This window comes from Vigna umbellata, chromosome 7, assembly GCF_029865625.1.
Source record: "Vigna umbellata cultivar VRB3 chromosome 7, Vumbellata_1.0, whole genome shotgun sequence".
Taxonomy (NCBI): Eukaryota; Viridiplantae; Streptophyta; class Magnoliopsida; order Fabales; family Fabaceae; genus Vigna; species Vigna umbellata.
Genome location: NC_142171.1, coordinates 27037752 through 27058585, shown reverse-complemented (window position 1 = coordinate 27058585; position 20834 = coordinate 27037752). Strand labels below are relative to the sequence as shown.

The following is a 20834-nucleotide window of genomic DNA, read 5'->3' as shown; positions in this document are numbered from 1 at the left end:
TCCCACACAAAAGTAAGGTTCATCTTTAAGAAGAATTTGTGTGCAAGCAAGGAAGAGTTGTAATCATAAGCCAACACAATGTAAATCTAAGTGAATATATATATATATATATATATATATATTCTACAAAAATATTGAATTTTACTAGTTTTTATTTTAATATTTTCATAGATGAACGCCTACCTATAAGCACGTTGATGTTTAAAAAAGTGTTCTCCTTGAAGTACCTCACATGAGCATTAGACCTAAACTAGAGAATTGGCTCCAAACACTCACATAAACCCATTTGTACTTGTCTTGAGCTACAACACCCTCGTCGTCCTCTACCAGAATGGTAGACAGATTGACAACTTTGTCATTGGTCACACTGCACTTCACTCGAATATTGAGATTAGCGGCTTGACTATCGACCTCGACACTGTCGACACGACTATTATGGGACGTGTAATCCCCCTTTCGGGATGTCACTTGTAATGTGTAGATCATTTATTAACTTAGAGAAATAAAACATTTGATACCATCACTAAATAGTGAACTTAAAAAAAACTTTATTTATTCAAAAGTCTAAGTCTTAGAGCAAATATGTTGGGAAGAGTTGTGTAATAACTATGACGGGATCCACGCACATCACAACTAACAAGCTAAAGGCCCTAATTTTCGAACGTCTAAAAGACCCATTGCATGCCTCACTTGACTCAAGTCTAGGGGGTAGTATATTGTACATACCGTAGCCAAACAAAATGGAATTTCTCTTTCAAAAAAGGCTTTAAGTACTTGCTAGAGTCTGGGGGGCAATGAACCATATAGGATTTCAAACCCCAATTCGAGATTGATAACACTAAATAATTGTTGGCCACCTTGATAAGAGACTTATGTTGACAGGGCTTTGTCGGTTCTCGACTCCACCAAGAATGCTTAAAGGTCTAATTAAGGGTAAGAACCACAAAACAAGCATCGTCTAATGATTAACAAGTAATATGTGATTATGATGTAATTTGATTGGGATTATCAAGTGAACAGAGTTAAATTTAACTTTTAGTGCTATCAATAGATGTAGTAGAAACAACCAAAAGGTGAATTCTAAGAGTTCCTTTAATCTATATTTGAAACTAATATCTAAAAACATTAATTTGAGCGCTAAAGTATTTATTGCAAGTATTAACCACCCAAAACTAAAAATAAACAAGGCAATGAAATATAGTAAAAGAGTTGAGAAATACTCCTTACAGTCTTTCTTAATTTATTAAGAAGAAAAATTATCAAAAATTAACCCTCTTAATTTTAGATTAATAAAAATATTAAGGTTATTATTCAATACCAATACGACTAAAATCATTTTGAGATTCTAAAAATACCAAATTTAATTAATTTATTTATTATTTTTAACTCTGTATAAACTAATTTTAATATTTATAACTGAATTTATTTTTTTATATTTTTCTCTGGAGGGTTGTTGAAAGAGACCCTACCCATAATGGTGAAACCATGGTGTAAAGGGTAATAAGGGAAAAAGAAAAAATGGGTGTTACATTATCTTAATTTTGTCGAAGATAAAAAAACTGTAGGAGGGTGGTGGAGCCAGGGCACTGTATGCGGACAAGAAAAGGCTGCTCCTATGGATAGTGCTAACTACCTTTACAGACAACAAGCATAACACAACATTACATTACAAACCAAACGAAACGTGTTGCCACTCAAAGACAATAGGTTGCCTAGTGTCGGTCACCCATCACACATGTTACCTTATTTTCCTCTTCTTTTCTTTTCTTTTTTTTCCACCATCACTTTTTTCATAAGTTTACTCTTTAAAAAAATTATCATGCTTCTATATAAAGTGATGCGAATCTGGGATATCTCGTATTAACAAACTAATTTATAATTGGATAATTTTTAATATGACATTAGAACTTACAATAATAAAATTTCTTAAATTTATTGATTTACTATTATTACACATAGCTAGTTTCATACACAAGATAAATGTATTTTAAATTTAACTTAATTTTATAAAATCAATTTAATACCATAATAGTAATTTGATGATTGGTGACACAATTAAAAAAAATTAACTTCTATGCATATTAAAAAATTAATTTTTAAATCTAACTTAATTTTATAAAATTGATTTATAAAATAAAATTTACACTTATTTATATATAATAAATTTATCTTATTTGACATGTAATTTTTAACATAAATAAAACGGAAGAATGTATTATAAATCTTATATCTATTATTAAAGATAAAATCAATTTATTTTATGTGATAGATATATTAAGTTTATATTTTAATGATATAAGATTAAAAAATAATTATAGAAGTACTATTTTAATTTTTATATAAGCATGTTTAAATATGAATATTTGGATCAATTTACATAATAAAAATGGAGATAATGCTCACCTTATAAGTTAATATTGCAAAAATAAAATAAATTTAAACTTATTGCTTCATAATCTAAGTTTTAAAATAATAGTTATGTTTAAGAGGTGGTATTTTATCTTTTATATAGGTTCTAAATTTGGGTATTTGAACAAAAATCTCCTCTCAATGCCATAACATATAGTTTGTAGGAGTTAAACAAATTTTACTTTTGCTTAGGGAGATTTGCAATCAATCGGCAAGCCCAATTCAACTTAAAATTTATTTATTTTTATTTCTATTAATTATGTATTATTTAATGTATTGAGTAAATTGTTTTATGGATAGAATAAATTGTTCTTACACAGTTAAAATTTAAAAAATTCAATGTATTTTTACATAAATCTATCTATTTGTGAAACGAATAAGTTTGAAAAAATTAAATTGTGTTTAACATGTACGAGCAAAAAAGAGTTTTTATGGATTGAAGATATACATTAAATATAAACAAATAAAGTAATTAGTATATAAAAGAAAAAAAGCTACAAATATATTATTTTTAAGATTTTAAATTAACGATAATGAATTAATATATTATATGAATTTAAGATTTTAAAGAAGTATAATGATATAATATGTAAAACAAATTGGGCATAAAATAAGTATAATGATGATAGTTGAGAAATATAATTTTTAAAAATTGTAAAAAATTCAATTCTAGTATTTTAATGGTTTTATGAAAATTTTAAAATATAATTAAATAAAATTAATTTTTATCTCTCCAAAAGAATTCTAGTTACAGAAAGTTTGAGTTTAAAATATATAATATTGCATAAAACACACACATAAATAATATGAATTAATGTCCAGCGTTATCATCTTCTTTATCAGAGAGAAAAAGTACATCTAACGTTAGTACGTTATCAACTCGTACATGTATATATGGAGTTTCGAATTTTAGATTTTGAAAATTTATCTATTTTATGAATTTGAAAGAAATTTTTTGACATCTATGATAATTTTATTCTAGTGACTTCTAATTCAAGATATGAGCTTTACATATCTAAGTAAATGTTTTAATCTTCGTACTAATTTATCTTGCTCGAATAAAATATTGTGTTTTACAAAAAACAAAATGCATATGATATAGCAAATAAAAAAAAATTATATCAGTTTCATAAAAATGTATATGATACAGCATATTAAAAATCATATCAGTTTAAAAAAAATCTGATTACATCCTTAATCCCAATTAATGAAATATATGTATTGGTGTCTGTTTGAACATAGTAGGAAAAACAATATATATATATATATATATATATATATATATATATATATATATATATATATATATACTAAAAATAAAAGAATTTTTAGAGATACTACGTATATATAATATACTAAAACTAAAATAAATTATTATTTTTATATATATTAAAAAAATTGAGGATAAAATCTCTCTAAAATTACTGATAAAAGTACATGCATTACATTTTTTTATGATGATAAAAAATAATAAAAATTCTATTTATTTTGTAACAAAATGATTCATTTTAAAAAACAGTAAAATAAAAAAAATAGTTAAATTTTAAAAAAAATACTTAAAAATTAAAATTGATAAAATAATTATTTTAATTTATAAAAGATTAATTAAAAAATAATTATAAATACCAAAATATAAAATCCTTTTTATATATAAGTAAATATGACAATATACGTAAATGATTCCATGGTTCCTGCCTTGCTTCCATGGTTCCTGCCTTGCTTCCATGATGTGTTATGACTAGATTGATGAGTAAATGATGTGTTGTGATGTTTCCTTGTAATAATGTACATTTTTTTAGGCTCGCTGAGTTGTGGTTGTGCTGGCCGTGATGTTTGGCTGAGCTAGCTAGGTTGTCTAGGTTTGGGATGTTCTAGACCTTGGTTTTGAGGTTCTGAAGCTCAGATTTGGATGTTCTTTATGTCGTTTTGAGGTTTTTGATGGTTGCCGACCTCCTGGTGTTGTTGACCGAACTGTTTGAGGTGTCGTTTGAATTGTTTGTGTTTTGGTTGAGCTGTATGGTTGTGCTATTTGGGAACCTCAAGTTTAGGGTTTTGGAAATTATTTGAGTGTGGTTTAGGTGAGCTTGGAGGTTTTAGCACTTGACCGAGCTGTCTATGGTGTTGGCCAAGCTCTTTGAGAACTTTGCTGAGTTGGTCTAGATGAGATCGAATTGTTTAAATTACTTTCCGAGTGGTGTGATGTGATTGCCAAGTTATTGTAGTGTGTGTGCTGAGTTGTTTGGAGTGTTTGTAGTGTTGGTTGAATTCTTTTTCCTTATTGATGTTTGATAAACCATGTTGTTGTGTTGACTGTGTTTGAGACAATTGATTATATATCATCCTATGTACTCTTTAGCCTTGATATGAGAAAGTCCTTGATTTGGTGAGCAAACCTTGTTTTGGTGAACAAGAAAGTCTTGCATTGGTGCGTAGGTCCTACTTTGGTGAACAAGCGAGATCTGCGTTGGTGCGTGGGCCCTGTTTTGGTGAACGGGAAAGTCATACGTTAGTTTGTATGGTCAATTTTGGTGAACTGGTCGTGTGTGTTGGAGTACGGAAGATGACATATAGCGATAGTGATTGGTGACGATGACATGGTTTATCTGAATAAGAGTTTGGATTAAAAATGTGTTTTATGTTGTGAAATGGATTGATGTTATGAACTTATACATTATTATATAATTATATTATAATAATTGTATTATTATATATGTTGATGATGTTAGCTCACCCTTGCATTTGTGGTAATGGTTTATACTTGCGATGATCATATTTATACGAAAACAAATAATATTATAGAAGATATTACTAATGAAGTTGATGTTGCGTAAATCGAGGAACGGGTAGGGAATTATTTTCATGATTTTCAAACGTTATTTCTTTTAAATAAATTATGTTGAGCAGTTTTAGCACTATATTTCAAATTGTATTAAAATTGTTTATTATTTTCACATGTTTTAATTAATTTTACACGAAGTAACGAGTTTTCTAAATTTTTTACTATGATGGTATGAAAGTTATATTTGTTTAAATAACGTTGTTTTACTTATATATATATATATATATATATATATATATATATATATATATCATTTAATATTTTATTTATAATTTTAATTTTTTATATTTCTTTAAAATTTTACTTTCATAGTTTAGAAAGATATAATATTTTATAATTTTCAATTGTAAATATATGTTATTTTATTTTGAACCAATCAAATTAATTATTTAATAATTAATATGTAAAGAATAAAAATAATTATACTCAAATTTAAATATTAACTTAATTACTTTTTATTATATTATTTATTTATTTTATTCAATTTTCTTTCTCTACCAATATAATTTCGATTAATTTATCAATTCCGAAAATATAACATTTTTTTTCAAATTTAAATCTCAAAATATTTAAAGAAAATACAAAAATATGATTTTTTTCCTATGTATTTAGTGAGACAATTTATTTTGTATCACTTTTACCTTAATATAATAAATAAAAATTATTTTTTTAAATTATTATTAAAAGAAAAAGATATTATTAAATTTATTAAAAATATATGCTTAGAAAATAATTATAAAATGTAGTTATTACATTTAAAACATAAAATGATTAATAAAACAATTTATATTGATTAGGATAAAATAGATAGTAAAATATATACATAAAGAATTGTTATCAAACAATCGACAATTTCCTTTATTAATAATTATAGATAAATTAATTATAAATAATTTTATTTATTAATTAATATCGTTAATATTTATTTACTAATTATTTCACTGTTACTTAAGACTTTCGATAAAATATTTTTCAAAAATGGATTAAATTTAGTAAAATAAATAAACAATGAAAAAAAAGATAACTAAGTTTTAAATATTATGCCTAAATTATATTTTTTAAAATATAATAATTAAAATTACATATAAGAATTAAAAAAAGAGAAAAAGAAAAGTCATTCTCTTCCCTTAAATCAAAGAGCACATCAAACTATAATTTCCTCTTGTCTTCTTTCTCTTTCTCTCCAAGTGTTGAAGTTGCAGAGAGAAAAAATGGATTGAGAATTTTCTCTCTCTCTCTCTCTTCTCTTCGGCTTTCACTTTCCTTCGGATCATTCCGGTACTTCCTCTTCTTTCCTCTTTCATTTCATTCTTTTTTGTTGTTTTTGTTTTTGTTTTTGTTTGTTTTCTTTCTATTGGTTTAGATCGGCTTTGTTTGCATGACTAGAAGAAGAATCCACGTTCTCCGTTCGTTGTGTTTTCGGTTCATGCAATTTCATTGAAATTGCACTCCAAAATTACACTTGTAACGGAGCTATAGAAGAATTTTGAGTTTTTTTTTTGTTTCTTTTAGGAAATTGAATAAATTTTTGTAAGAAAATTCAATTGGTTTTTAGTTTAACTTATTCTCTTTTGTTGTTATCTTCTTTCTTGCATTAATGGTTCTGTTGATATTTTGCGCCAATTTTGCTTCCTTATATCACTTTAAAAAAAATCTTCAGTTTTTTAGGGTTTATGTTGCTGCGACTGAAAGCTTTGGATCCTGAACTGCTTTCGGCAAGTTGTTTTGTTTTCTTGTCAGATTTCTGTTTTTGGTAGTGTTCTTGGGAGTTTTAGTGATCAATCAAGCCGCTAGAGAGATTGTAAAGAAAATAATAATTGATAATTTGGTAAATATTTTTTAAATAAAATATTAAATTTACTGAATCCTAATCTCAGTGAAGTTTGTGAAGCTTTTGACCATAAAGACTTGTCTAAAATAGGATAATGCAGTACTAGATTATTCTTATTTATTTTCCCTATGAATACCGTTAGATATTACATAAGTTGACGTTTGGTAATTGGTACTTAGTTAATTATTTTACTTGTTTTTAGCTACTTTGCTATGGAAGACTCGGATTCAGTTGCTACGCTGATAGATTCTACAACTTCCAAGATACAACAGCTGCAAAAGGCGTTTGCTGAACTTGAAAGTTACCGTGCTGTTACTCTGAACCTGAAATGGAAAGACCTAGAGGAACATTTTCATGGTCTTGAGAAATCCTTGAAGAGGCGATTTGATGAATTGGAAGACCAGGAAAAAGAGTTTGAGAACAAAACGAGGAAGGCTCGGGAAATACTGGAACAGCGGCAAGCAGCTGTTTATGCCAAGGAGCAAGCCACGTTGCAGGGGCTTCAGGAGAAACGGGATGCTGCTGTATTTGATATTATGAATGCTCGAGAAAAGCACAGGAAGGTTTCGTCAAGTGAATTGCCTATTGTCTCAAATAGGGGTAATGGGGCATTGTGTGTGGAGGAGAAACCAGTAGATGTCGTGTCCTTTGCGGCTAAAGGTAAAGTGGGAGAGGTGGAACTTTCTCCTGAAATTGAAAATGTGGAGTTGTCTTATCCAGACTTGGTAAAACTATGTAAAGAGATGGATGCTGCGGGACTTCACAAATTCATATCTGATAATCGTAAGAACCTTGCTGCTGTAAGGGAGGAAATACCACATGCATTAAGAGCTGCTCCTAACGCTGCCTGTTTAGTTTTAGATTCTCTGGAAGGATTTTACTGTACAGAAGTGTCAAATCAGGATGTAAAGAAGGATGCTAACTTATTGGGTCTTCGACGAACATGTATCATGCTGATGGAATGTCTGTGTGATTTCCTGAGAAACTCATATTGTGTTTCTAATGTAATTTCAGAAGATATCAAAGACAGGGCAAAGACAGTTGCTGAGGAATGGAAACCCAGATTGGATACTCTTGACATGGATGCTAGCAATGGGAATTCCTTGGAAGCTCATGCATTTTTGCAACTTCTAGCAAGTTTTGGTATTGCATCTGGTTTTAATGAGGAAGAGTTATCCAGGCTAATTCCAATGGTATCTCGACGTCGCCAAACTGCTGATTTGTGCCGTTACCTTGGGTTGTCAGAGAAGATGCCTGGTGTGTATTTGTTCTTTACTTCATTTATTGTCTCTGACAAAGATCAATACCTCAAATAAAGAATCTTAGGTTTTGAACAAAAATCTTATACAGCTAAAGGAAAATGCATTTAAGTTGGCTTTTACTTTTTTATTCTATATACTGTGTCTTCATATAATCATCTCATCTACACGTATATTTTTCTTTGAATATATATATATTTGGATTTATGTTTTGAGAAAAGTATTTCCTTATGTTTCTCTTTGGTGATTATAAACGTGGCATCTTGCTTAAGTACTCTGTACCTTGCAGAATCGTTCATTAGTAATAGGATTTTTCCAGGGCCATTAATTGTATTTGACTGCTTTTCGTGAATGAGCATGCTGGATGCTTCTTGCTAAATTATTGATAGGAAAAAACGAAAAAGGAAACATGAATTTTAATAAGTAATGGCTCGTTTGCTTTCATGAAAGTGAAGGCTAATCAAATCAGTTGCATTTGTATGTTAGGATGTTCAAAGAAAATTAATGAATATGAATATTAATGTTATATAAATTATCTTGTAAGAATTAAGAAAATCTCTAAAACTTATACATTGCAAAGTAAACAGTGATGGACATAACAAGTGCAAACCTTCAACTTAGTTTCATAGCATAATCCCCAAAATGGCTTTTGACATGCATACACCAATGACTTTATCATCTAATTGATCCCGAGAGTGAAGTAACTGAGTTATTGCATCTGTTTATTTTTATTTCTAATGATTGATTTGGCTTTTTCATGTGCAGGTGTCATTGAAGTTTTGGTGAATAGTGGGCGGCAAATTGATGCTGTTAACTTGGCTTTTGCATTTGATCTTACAGAACAATTTTCACCTATTCCTTTACTGAAGTCTTACTTGAAGGATGCTAGGAAAACTTCTTCTCCCGTCAAAAATGTTAACTCATCTCCGACAGCACAGGTAAGTTGTTCAGAATCTGTTGTATCGAGTAATTATCCATCTGTTTCTTGTAATAATTTGAACTAGTGCTCTGAAATGTATGAGTTCTCCAGACTTTATGCCCTGTCTATTGAAGTTGTCTATAATTTTTTGTCAACGTGAAATTTTGAGCTTGGTTATTACATAGGAATGGTTGTGTTGGAAATGGTTTTAGATTTTCAGAAAAAAAAAAGGTCATCTGGTAGAGGTGCAATCTTATGAATTCTTTCCCAATCTTACTACGCCTCCATATTTATTTACCTATTTGGTTTGATTAGGAATTTGGATTAGGTTACTCATTTCATTGAGGTGCAGTTTTGAATATCTTACCAGATTACTTTCATGCATAAATGAATACAAAATGTTACAAAATAAGTTCTGGCAAATAAGGTAGAAAGTGGGCAGCCCAGTGCTGAAGTTCTCACCTAGTGGGTCCTGGGTACACAGACCAAACCCAGCAAGCCGAGAATTTGAACTCATGACCTCTAGGTCACGGAGCAGTAATGTCAGTGCTGCACTGCACGGAGGCTCACCCTCACAAATAAGCTCAGAATATAGAGATATAAATTAAGTTGAAGTTCAAATTTCAAATTTGGCAATAGGATTTTGTTAGTCTATCAGATTATGGTTGCCTGCCTTGTTATGACTTAATTGGCCTTCAATTGGTTTTCTACTCTTAGTTTTTCTAGAGCCTTTTCAGCCCCAATAATTGACATACCTCCATGTTCATTTGTCAAACCAGTTTCAGCCCAATGCTTGACATATCCCCATGTTTTTGAAACTAATATTTTTTTTTGGACTGCATCTTCCAATACAAAAAAGCATTTCTTGTTGCCCTAGGTTTTCAGTGTCAAATTTTGATTCCAACACTTCTGCTCTCCATTTCTCTAAGACCTTTGCCTGCATAGCAACTTCCCAGCTGATGAACCTTCACAGATAGTGTGTAATCTGTCTGCTTTGGGGAGTACCTTTGTTTCTTTAAGGACTTGTATATCTCTCAAACCATACCCTAGTTGACTGTTTTAAAATGAGAATGATACAAGAATTTTTCAGTATGCATAATTTGGAGCTATACCTTTATAAAAACCGTATGGAGGCCCCATGTAGATCAATTCAAGGACTATTTAGGAATGCATAGTTGATATGTAACTGATGCAGTTATCTAGATTTGCAACAATCGAGAGTAGCGCTGTCACTACTAAAATTTTCTACAGGTGTGAATGTCTGTGTGAGGCTTGATGACTCATGAGATAAGACTGAGAGGGTTGGGGTAGAATGGAAAATGAACGAAGGGTTTGCTTGTAATTGGCTTTATGATAATTCTATTAATTTTTCTGAGTGTTAGCTTCTGTCATAAGCCAAACCAGCAAAAAGAAACACAATCTTGTTGTGTAAATTTGTCTATAATAGAAATAACGAGATTTTACATTGCTTTAGTTGAAATAACGACGACAGAAATGCTCTGATTTCAAAAACTTAGAGGGATGAGAAGTTAGTCAAGTCCCTCCAAAAATTGGTGGAAGAGACGTTCACTCACTGTCTTGGTTTGTGTGAGGGTTGTACCAATGCATTGCAAAAACATATTTTGGTGTCTCCATTAGGTCCATATTTGTATGCTTGAAGATATCTGATCTTGATGTTTGATTTTAAACCTGTTTGTGTGTGAATATATATTTGTCCCTTCTGTGATATTCCTAATTAGATGCTACTGTCTCAGATTGATGTTAACGAGCGAGAGCTGATTGCACTTAAGGCTGTAATTAAGTGCATTGAAGATCATAAACTGTATGAGCAGTATCCTCTGGAACCTCTCCAGAAACGAGTGATCCAACTGGAGAAGGCGAAGGCTGACAAGAAAAGGGTAACTGAAGCAACAAAGCCTCAACCGAAGAGACCCCGTGCTAACAGTGCTGGATATGGTCCACGTGTCACTAACTTTCCATCTGACAAAACTTCATATGCTAGAGTTGCTGACAGGTATCCTCCTCAATATGTGTATGACCGATCTTACATGTACCCTGGACCAACTGACAATCACTGTCCCCCTCTCATGGCTTCTGCAACTTATAACATCTCTCCTAATCCTGCCAACTACTTTGGGAATGCTTATCAGTACCAAGCCACATATCTCCACTAGTTAGCATGCGCCAGACACGGTGAGCAGATGACCAAGACCCACTTTGTTTAATATTTAGTCTTAAGTCTTAACCCTTAAGCTGTTGTATGTTGCACTTTATCTATGTAGTTCTAAGAATCGCTGAAACTGATCAAATCTCATCTTCAAATTTTAACTTCTGTACTAGAACATATTCTGATCTTCTAATGTATGCACCCTGTTACCTTTCTACTATATTTTCTTCTTTCTTAGATCTCATTGTCATTTCTTACTGCATCCTAGGAACTACACTTCATGTTTTCTCTCTTTTAAACTGTACACTAGACCTCGTCACTGCATCTTAGCAACTACACTTATGACTCAATTGTTTTAAGCTTATATTATTCTTAAAAGTACATATTTAATTTATTTTATTGTTAGTTTATTTTATAAAATCAATTCCCCTCTAGTCGATGTTTTATTTATTCAAACATAGGCTAAGCTGATAATATACTATTCTTTAATTGAATTTGACTATTTGAGTTAGGGATGTAAAATAACAAACTTGATTTTTTTTATAATTTTTAATAGGTCAAGTTAAAACTTGATTTTCTTTATAATAGGAGACCAGACATAGATGCATGTAGCAGAACCAAGCAATTATTTTAGTGATTCCATCAATGTGATTTATAATAATAATAAAAAAATAAATTTTGCTTTTATAATAATTGCTTTAAAAGTAACTGCTTATTCTTAATTGACTTACGTAGAATTTTACTCTTCTATTAATCTACAATTTGGTTTTTTTAATAGAAACATGTGATCCATATTAAAATATATATATATATATATATATATATATATATATATATATATATATATATATATACACATATATATATATATATACACACAAACACACACAAATTCGGCTCATTAGTTAATTTGATCTACTTTTATTTTTTCAACTTCTTACACTTTAACTAATTAAATAACCTTTTACGGTACTTTAAATGAACATGCTAGCCCTAGGTCTAATTAAACCAAAATAAAAGAAAAAATATATGCAAAATTAAGGATTGAACTAAAATTGAGATGCTTTAAAATAAGACCAAAATTAAAAATTGAGTAAAATAAGGATACCAAAATCATGTTTAAGTATTTTTAATTAGTTGATAGTATAAAAACATTTACACTATCATTCTATAACACTCACTTTTTTTGTTATAATAAAAATTCTGATTGGAAAAATAATAAATATTTTTATTAAAATGATGTTAAATGTGTTTCCAAACCTGTGATGAAATACAGTTTCTACATCCCAAAATTATTGTAGTTTTATCCTTTACAGTATTTCAAATATACCCGCTTTAATGTTTTTAGAGAGTGAGATAAGATTGTAATAACAAAATTGTTTAAGTAATTATTTGATTTTTTTTAATCTTAAGTTGCACTAATTATTGAACTTATAAATAGTCGAGAATTGAATGGATACAAGTTTAACTATAAATATTATATACGTTTCATTCTAAAAAAAGTTATACTAATATTCGTTTTCTATAATAAGTGATAGATATAAAATTTGTAATTCATCTTATTTCTATTGGATGATGAATAGTATATTCATGTTTATAACAACTCAAATATTAATTCAACATTTTTATAAAATGTAATAAAATATTATAAAATTTTAACAAGAAAAAACTTATATAAAATTTAAACCAGAATACCAAATAAATTAAAATTATTTTAATAATTAAAAATATACACCGTAATATTTTAATATTTAAAAGTATACCTACTCTTATATATAAATCTGATTAAAAATTCTTATTTCCCAATATTCATTGTCAACTAATAATTCAGATTTGCCATCCTTACTGTTGAAGTGTTGATTGATTATTAGTTAGTATTATCACCAAATGCTATAGAATAATTAATAATTGTTGCATACATTCTTCAAACTGACAAAGTATAAAATAGTGTGAATAACTGTTTGATATATAATAATATTTGCATACATGTTTAGTAGTTAATGATACTATTTTATTTATTATTCTTTCCAATATTTAAATATGATATGACATAAATTTTACATTTTTTGGAATTTTTATGTATTTTTAAAATAAATTAATTTTTATAAATTAATTTGTAATATATTTTAAATTATTAAAAACATACGTGACTGTAACAGCTCCCGAGAAGAATATCTGTTTGTTAACTTTGTCGAAGACACCGTCGCATTCACTCCATTCAACCACACACTGCGCAGTTTCCTCAATCCTTTTCTCTGTCTGTTACGGAAATCGCCAATTCCAAAACGGAACTCTCAAAAATAGAAATTCCAATTAAATACAAGAATTAAAATGATTCATTTTAGGCTAAAATTATCTTTCACTTTTTATATTTAAAAATTATTTTTAAAACTTTATGCTTAACATATGTTACTTTTTTTTTTTTATGATTTCAGACCCTAAAAAATTAAAAAAATATATATGCAGATAAATTGAAATATATATGCAGATAAAAAGTAAATTTTGTGTAACTATAACTATATTAAATGAATGTTTTTTATTTAGATATTATAATTTAGTTAAAAAAATCTTATTATTTAAAATACTAATTTTAGAAGGAAAAAACAAAAGACAGTAGAAAAAATAGTGAAGAAAGAGTGTCAGAGACACACTCTATTAATTAAACAGACACTACGACCACATATTCTTTTCTTCGTCTTCTTCTCCTCACTTCTCTCTCTCCTAGGGTTTCACGTTTCTGTGAGAAAATGGATTGACAATTTCTCTCTCTCTCTTTCTATTTTTTTTTTTACTTTTTTTTTTCACGTCAATTAGGTAATGCTTTTTTTTTTCTCTCTCTATCTTTCTATATAAATATATGTATATATTTCCGTGATTTTGTTTTCTTGCTGTCGGTTTAGATCGGCTTTGTCTGTTTATGCGGAGCAGGAATCCGCTTACTGCGTTCGTCGATTGAGAGATTTTCGGGGCATTGTGCTCGAAATCTGCTCACGAACTGCACTGTGGTGAATTGTGCTATTTTTTTTATATGCTCAACTGAACTTGTGATTTTTATTAAATTGTTGTCTTTTGATATGTTTTATTAGTTATTTTTATGAGTTTTTTTTTTATGGTTGAAATTGTCTTGCCTTAACTAATGAGTAGAAATGTTGTGCTGATTTGCCCCTGTTTCTATTTTAGGGTTTTTGTTGGCGTGATTCAGAAGGTTTGGATCTGGATATCTTCGTTGGTAAGTTTCTTAGTATTTATTTTTAATTTTTGTTTTTGGAGTCTGAAGGTCGTTCTAGTAACTAATTAAGCTGACCGACGAATTATATAGAAATGAACAGGTGAGGATTCCGTGGAGGGTTAAAATTTGATGCCAAAAATAGTTAATTAAGTGGATTGAACTCGGGTTTTGTTTTGAAATTTCAGCTGGATTTTTTGATGATGTAATAAGGCTAGCTTCGCCCATTGTGTACTTAAATGAGTTGTCCGTGGGGGAAGATGCTTTAGATTCTTTTTTCTTTTTCACTCGTAGTATTAACTTTAGCTGTAGGGTATTGCTATTATTGTGTAAGCCGTTCAAATTATATTTCAGAGTATAATTAATGATTAATAGTTGACAATCTTCTAATAAGCTTTCTTGGTTTATTTCAAGTAAATATGAAACTGTTGAATGGGAATTGCACCACTATACGGTTATTTCTTCACTTGAGAGAATCTTAATCCTAATGTGTAGATATCATTGCAAATTGGAGCATAATTTTACTGAATGCTGGTCATTTTTGTGTTCATGCTAATAATTTCATTTCTAAATCTGTAAGCAGACTTCACTATATGAAAATAGTATCTATTTTTGTGTGAATATGTCATTAATACTCTGTAACAGAAATGGTTGGATTTTTGTTTGCAATAAAGTGTTCAGTTTCAGTGTTTAACTGGAAAATCTTAAAATCTAGGTCGTTATTGATTATTTTTAAAAATTCTCTCTAAATCTTACTATAATAACCAATTATTTCTTCATAATAAGCTGAATTAAGCACACACTTTATCGAGGAGGGAGTTTTTGAGGAGCACACATTATTAATTGCCAGTCTTCATTGCAAAATTTGTAAGCTACTTAGTTCTGAAATGTATAAGAAGTTAGAAACTTCAACCTTAACCCTATAATATATACTTCACAGTGTTGTGTTCAAAACACTGCCAAAAAATCATGTCTGACAAAATCCTATTTTAGGTAATTGATTATGCATTATCATAAGCCTAAAACCGTAAGCCTTATTAGCTTTTTCTCTCAACCTTCATCATTTATGTTCTCAGTGACAACTTTTATCTGTCTTCTATTGTTTTATTTTTCTTGCATCTGGATAGTACAAATATTGTTTTTCTCATTTGGTGCATGTATGACTATCCTCATATCAAGATGATGACTATTTTCATTGATGGTATATGTTTAGTTCTTGCTACTGCACGTGGTCTGTGTGTACAAAATTCTAAACTTGGTTTTGGTTTCATTATTTACTTTCAGCTTCTCTGTTATGGAAGACTCGGATTCAGTTGCTACACTGATGGATTCTACAACTTCTAAGATACAACAGCTGCAGAAGGCATTTGCTGAACTTGAAAATTATCGGGCTGTTACACTTAACATGAAATGGAAAGAACTAGAGGAACATTTTCATGGTCTTGAGAAATCCTTGAAGAGGCGCTTTCATGAATTGGAAGACCAGGAGAAAGAGTTTGAAAACAAGACAATGAAAGCTCGCCAGCTGTTGGAGAAGCGGGAAGCCGCTGTTTTTGCCAAGGAGCAAGCTTCGTTCCAGAGGATTCAAGAGAAAAGAGACGCTGCTGTATTTGCCATTGTAAATGCTCGAGAAAAGCACAGGAAGATTTCATCACGCGAATTGGCTACTGTCTCAAATGGTGGTAAAGGAGGGATAGTAGTTGTAGAGGAGAAACCTGTGGATAACGTGTCCACTGCAGCTGAAGGTAATGTGGAAGATGTAAAACTTCCTGAAAATGGAAATGTGGAGTTGGTATCTTATCCAGAGTTGGTGAAATTATGCAAGGAGATGGATGCTGCTGGAATTCACAAATTCATATCTGATAACCGTAAGAACCTGGCTGCTGTAAGGGATGAAATACCAAATGCATTAAGAGCTGCTCCTAATGCTGCCCGTTTAGTTTTAGATTCTCTGGAAGGATTTTACTGTACAGAAGTGTCAAATCAGGATGTAAAGAAGGATGCTAACTTATTGGGTCTTCGCCGAACTTGTATCATGCTGATGGAATGTCTCTGTGATTTCCTGAGCAACTCAGATTGTGTTTCTAATGTAATTTCAGAAGATATCAAGGACAGGGCAAAGGCAGTTGCTGAAGAGTGGAAACCCAGATTGGATGCTCTTGACATGGATGCTAGCAATGGGAATTCTCTGGAGGCTCATGCATTTTTACAACTTGTAGCTAGTTTTGGTATTGCCTCTGGTTTTGATGAGGAGGAGTTATCCAGATTGATTCCAATGGTATCTCGACGCCGTCAAACTGCTGATTTATGCCGTTTCCTTGGGCTGTCAGAAAAGATGTTTGGTGTGTATTTGATCTTTATTATGCTTGTCATGATAAAAAACTGCATAGAAGCTATAGGAAATTTTGAATTTTGAGCTGTATTTATGCAAGGAATATGTTTTAATTATTTTGTTTATTCTATATTTATTTTTGTTTTTAGTGTTTCATTTTACTTTTTGGATATGCAGGTGTAATTGAGGTTTTGGTGAACAGTGGGCGGCAAATTGATGCTGTTAACTTGGCTTTTGCATTTGATCTTACTGAACAGTTTTCTCCCGTTACTTTACTGAAGTCTTACTTGAAAGATGCAAGAAAAGCTTCTTCTCCTGTTAAAAGTGTTAACTCATCTCCCACTGCTCAGGTGTGTTATTGACTTGAGTTTCTTCTATATGAAGTAATTATTCCACCATTATGTTCTTTTCACTGTTTGAGCTAATTATCTGAGATACTGCCTAGCTTTGGTGTTTTCCTAATATTGTTTTTCTTGGGGTCATAATTGCATGCCACTTGTGTCATTTTTCTAAAACAAGATAGCATATAAAAGCTATGCCTCTTATCATATTAAACGCTAGAAAAGTTTCTGATAGGACACTCATTTAAGATGAATGGTGGAGTTAGAGAAGGGCTGCTGATGTGGCAATTAGTGTTGAATATGAATTATTGTTTGGAGATGGGTAAGGAGTGTGATCTCGTCATGAGTCTTTTCTATTAGAGACTTTGAGGGGTTGTGCCGGGGACTCATCTGTTTCTGAAGAGATTAGCTCTAGGATTATTGGGGTCATCCTTTATAATGGTTCTTGTTTCCAATAATTATGTTTCGTGTTTCTATTCATTCTGGTTCCTAACAGTTCCTTAGCAGATAGAAACACTACTCCTCAAAATGTTATGAGCCATGTTGGTAAAACTGATGAACTGGAAGGCCTTCATACTCCATTCATGTTTGTTTAAGGAAAAAAATTTAGACAAGGACTCTTCTACGAGAAATAAAATATTTTTGGTTAAATCTATATAGCGGCAGAAGATATATTATTTTTAGAAAGTAATTTGGTGCCAAAGCCTCACGAAAGTCTAAATGCATTACAAAAATATCTTGATTTTAGAGTTTTCCGTCTTTGATGTTTAGGACCTAAAGGATATGCATGTCGTGACAGCTCGTGAAGTTTTTAATTCTCAGTGTACACTGTACAGTGTACACAGAGCTTTTGGTTTACTATTTGACTTATGATTGCTCACTGATGTAGTTTACTGTATTCCTGATCCTCATTCTTCCTTTAAATCTAAACTCTTCTTTTTCTCCAAATTGAATTTCAATGGGTTTTTTTTAAAACGAAATTGTCAATAATTAAAATTAACTTTATATCACAATTTAAATTATATGCATTGTAAATCCAAAATAATTTATATATTCAAATGTGTTTTTTTATGATGATTTTAATTTTATATTTTGTATATTAAAAACATTTATATATTTATGAATTATATTATCAAATAAGTATTTCTTTTGTGCCATGCCTAATTTGAAATGTTAGTGTTTGCTTATTAGCCAACTTGGCTAAAATATGCAACAAGCCGTCCAATATCTTTGAATATTTAGTAAAAGAATCTTTACAATTAGGGGCAGGCAGCGCATCGAAGTGTTGGCGGCTTTGTAGTCCCCAAAGAAATCTGTTAGATTTGGCACTAGTAATTTGAATAGTGTAACGACAGCTGCGAATAATTTAAGAGGATAGGCAATTTGTACAGTGCTTGCCTTGGCCGAAGAAGATAAACGTCAGTGTACATGGATAACAATATTTCCTTTCTTTAACTTCATCATAGCATATTTCATGAATCTCCCAATCATACCCATGCTAGTGGATAGTGTTTTATAGAATCTCTTGCTGAAGTATGGGATGACCAGGATGTGGATGGGTGGGGATGCTGACCTCTTATGGGATCAGATGGATAAAAAATTCTAGTTGTTTGTTTACCGGAGGCAGTTTCTGTCAAGCTAAATAAGTGGACACATCATTCTGTTCCGCATGAAGATGTAATGGCTTTAAGATATTTTACTTTATTACTCATACTGAAATTTATGAAGCGTGGCATTGGGGTACCGAAATAATAAGCAGACTAAAACTGCTTGATCCCGAAAGTTGAAGGGATTCAAATACGAGTAATCAAGAAAACATTGATGGAAGACATTCACTGCTTCTCTGGGTACCCAAGGGTTCTGTCTAAGTGCATCTATACATGGCACAAACATATCTTGCATACTTCTGATGAAATGCATCTATACATGGCACAAACATATGTTGTGGTAATATACAGTTTTTATTTTCTTTCCTTTTGATATTCCTACCCGACTTTTGTCTCAGATTGAGGTTAATGAACGGGAGCTGGTTGCTCTTAAGGCTGTAATAAAGTGCATTGAAGAACATAAACTTGATGAGCAGTATCCTCTGGATCCTCTGCAGAAACGATTAATACAGTTAGAGAAGGCGAAAGCTGACAAGAAGAGAGAAACTGAAGCAACGAAACCTCAACCCAAGAGACCTCGCGCAAATGGTGCTGGATACGGTCCACGCGTCACTAACATCCCCTGTGATAAAACTTCGTATGCTAGAGTTGCTGACAGGTATCCACAGTATGTATACGACCGACCACCGTACATGTACCCTGCACCAACGGATAATCATTGCCCCCCTCTCATGAGCACTGCAACGTATAACATGTCTCCCAGCCTTGGCAACTACTTTGGAAATGGGTATCAGTACCAAGCCACTTATCTCCACTAGTTAGGTGAGATGTGAGAACGGGGTAATTATGATCCTTTTGTTTAATATCTAGTCTTAACCTTTAAGCTGTTGTATTGTTGCACTTCCTCAAATGTAGAGGTAAAATGTCATGCTTAAATTTAACTTTTGTAGCACAACATATTCTGATCCTCTAATGTATGAACTCTGTTCTCGTTTTGTTCACTCTTTGCTTTCATGCCTTTGCACTCTATCCTTCTCGGCTTCCATCTGTTGTTTTGGAACTTTCTCATTTCATGATTTTCTATTATAATTTTGGTAGATTTTTTTGAAAGAGTGTCACTAGTAGTAGTATGTGCTGTCGGGCAACTGTTCGTAAACATATTTTCCGTCTTTGAGTAGAAGAACGGAAAAAATAACTGATTCAGGGTGGATAATTTTAATTCAGTATCTTTATCATTGGATACTTGAAGCTTCTTCGTTGTATTTTACATATCGTTTTGTTTAGCAGACTGGTAAAATATTGATTTTAAATGATGAAAAGCAAGATATTGATTGAAAGTAAATAAATGTTTTAGATGAGATATTATAAATAAATTTCTCTAATTTATTAAAAATGATTTAATTTCTCAAATACCACTAGCATGTTATGCATGCTATAATAAAATTATCAGTCACCTTCATCCACGAAATTGTTGGAAATTGCAAACTCTTTTTTGATGCCATATTCTTCAGATAAAAACATTGAACTTATTTGAGCAGTTTTTCATCACAACAATATTTTTAGAGTTTAAGTGACATTTTCTGATAATTTTTTTAGCTCTTGATTTGAAAGTTTTAGCTTTCCTCGTAAAAAATGGGCCCTAATTTATTTAGAACTACCATTAGGGAAAGTAATTGAACGCATTACTCTCTCCACCATCCTGGAAAATATATAATTCGTGGTGGTCAAAATGTATTTATCTTCACCAACATCCATCAATTGTATCAATGCACTCCCACACCCAAGCATTCCCACAGAAATCAGATTTCTCTTGCTTCTTCCCTCTAACTGTGCTATTGTGGTGGTCGAAGGCAGTTCAGTGGTGGTGCCAAGCAAAAGGTTCCCAGGTATGAATACAGAGTTCA

The 20834-nt window shown here is 30.9% G+C and overlaps 2 protein-coding genes across 3 annotated transcripts; both read left to right on the top strand.

Moving 5' to 3' along the window:
* Nucleotides 1-6375: 6375 nt before the first annotated feature.
* LOC124840367 (FRIGIDA-like protein 3) lies at nucleotides 6376-11644 on the top strand. Its single transcript, XM_047316403.2, has 4 exons — nucleotides 6376-6526; nucleotides 7282-8336; nucleotides 9104-9276; nucleotides 11012-11644. The coding sequence occupies exons 2-4, from the start codon at nucleotides 7292-7294 to the stop codon at nucleotides 11429-11431; spliced, it is 1638 nt and encodes a 545-aa protein (XP_047172359.1). The 5' UTR covers nucleotides 6376-6526; nucleotides 7282-7291; the 3' UTR covers nucleotides 11432-11644.
* A 2445-nt stretch (nucleotides 11645-14089) lies between these two features.
* LOC124840368 (FRIGIDA-like protein 3) lies at nucleotides 14090-19931 on the top strand. 2 transcript variants are annotated; one of them, XM_088094488.1, is made up of 5 exons: nucleotides 14090-14238; nucleotides 14605-14653; nucleotides 15935-16992; nucleotides 17160-17332; nucleotides 19329-19931. In XM_088094488.1, exons 3-5 carry the CDS (start codon nucleotides 15945-15947, stop codon nucleotides 19746-19748), a joined length of 1641 nt encoding a protein of 546 aa, XP_087950614.1. In that variant the 5' UTR covers nucleotides 14090-14238; nucleotides 14605-14653; nucleotides 15935-15944; the 3' UTR covers nucleotides 19749-19931. The 2 variants fall into 2 exon arrangements, with proteins under 2 accessions (XP_087950614.1, XP_087950615.1); XM_088094489.1 differs by lacking the exon at nucleotides 14090-14238 and adding an exon at nucleotides 14319-14429.
* The last annotated feature ends 903 nt before the right edge of the window (nucleotides 19932-20834 follow it).

What these genes read in the sequence shown, in the direction of transcription:
- LOC124840367 (XM_047316403.2), top strand. Translation starts at nt 7,292, where the DNA reads ATGGAAGACTCGGATTCAGTTGCTACGCTGATAGATTCTACAACTTCC. An exon ending in GTTGTCAGAGAAGATGCCTG is followed by an intron (nt 8,337 to 9,103) that starts GTGTGTATTTGT and finishes TTTCATGTGCAG; the next exon opens with GTGTCATTGAAGTTTTGGTG. An exon ending in ACTCATCTCCGACAGCACAG is followed by an intron (nt 9,277 to 11,011) that starts GTAAGTTGTTCA and finishes CTACTGTCTCAG; the next exon opens with ATTGATGTTAACGAGCGAGA.
- LOC124840368 (XM_088094488.1), top strand. Translation starts at nt 15,945, where the DNA reads ATGGAAGACTCGGATTCAGTTGCTACACTGATGGATTCTACAACTTCT. An exon ending in GCTGTCAGAAAAGATGTTTG is followed by an intron (nt 16,993 to 17,159) that starts GTGTGTATTTGA and finishes TTGGATATGCAG; the next exon opens with GTGTAATTGAGGTTTTGGTG. An exon ending in ACTCATCTCCCACTGCTCAG is followed by an intron (nt 17,333 to 19,328) that starts GTGTGTTATTGA and finishes CTTTTGTCTCAG; the next exon opens with ATTGAGGTTAATGAACGGGA.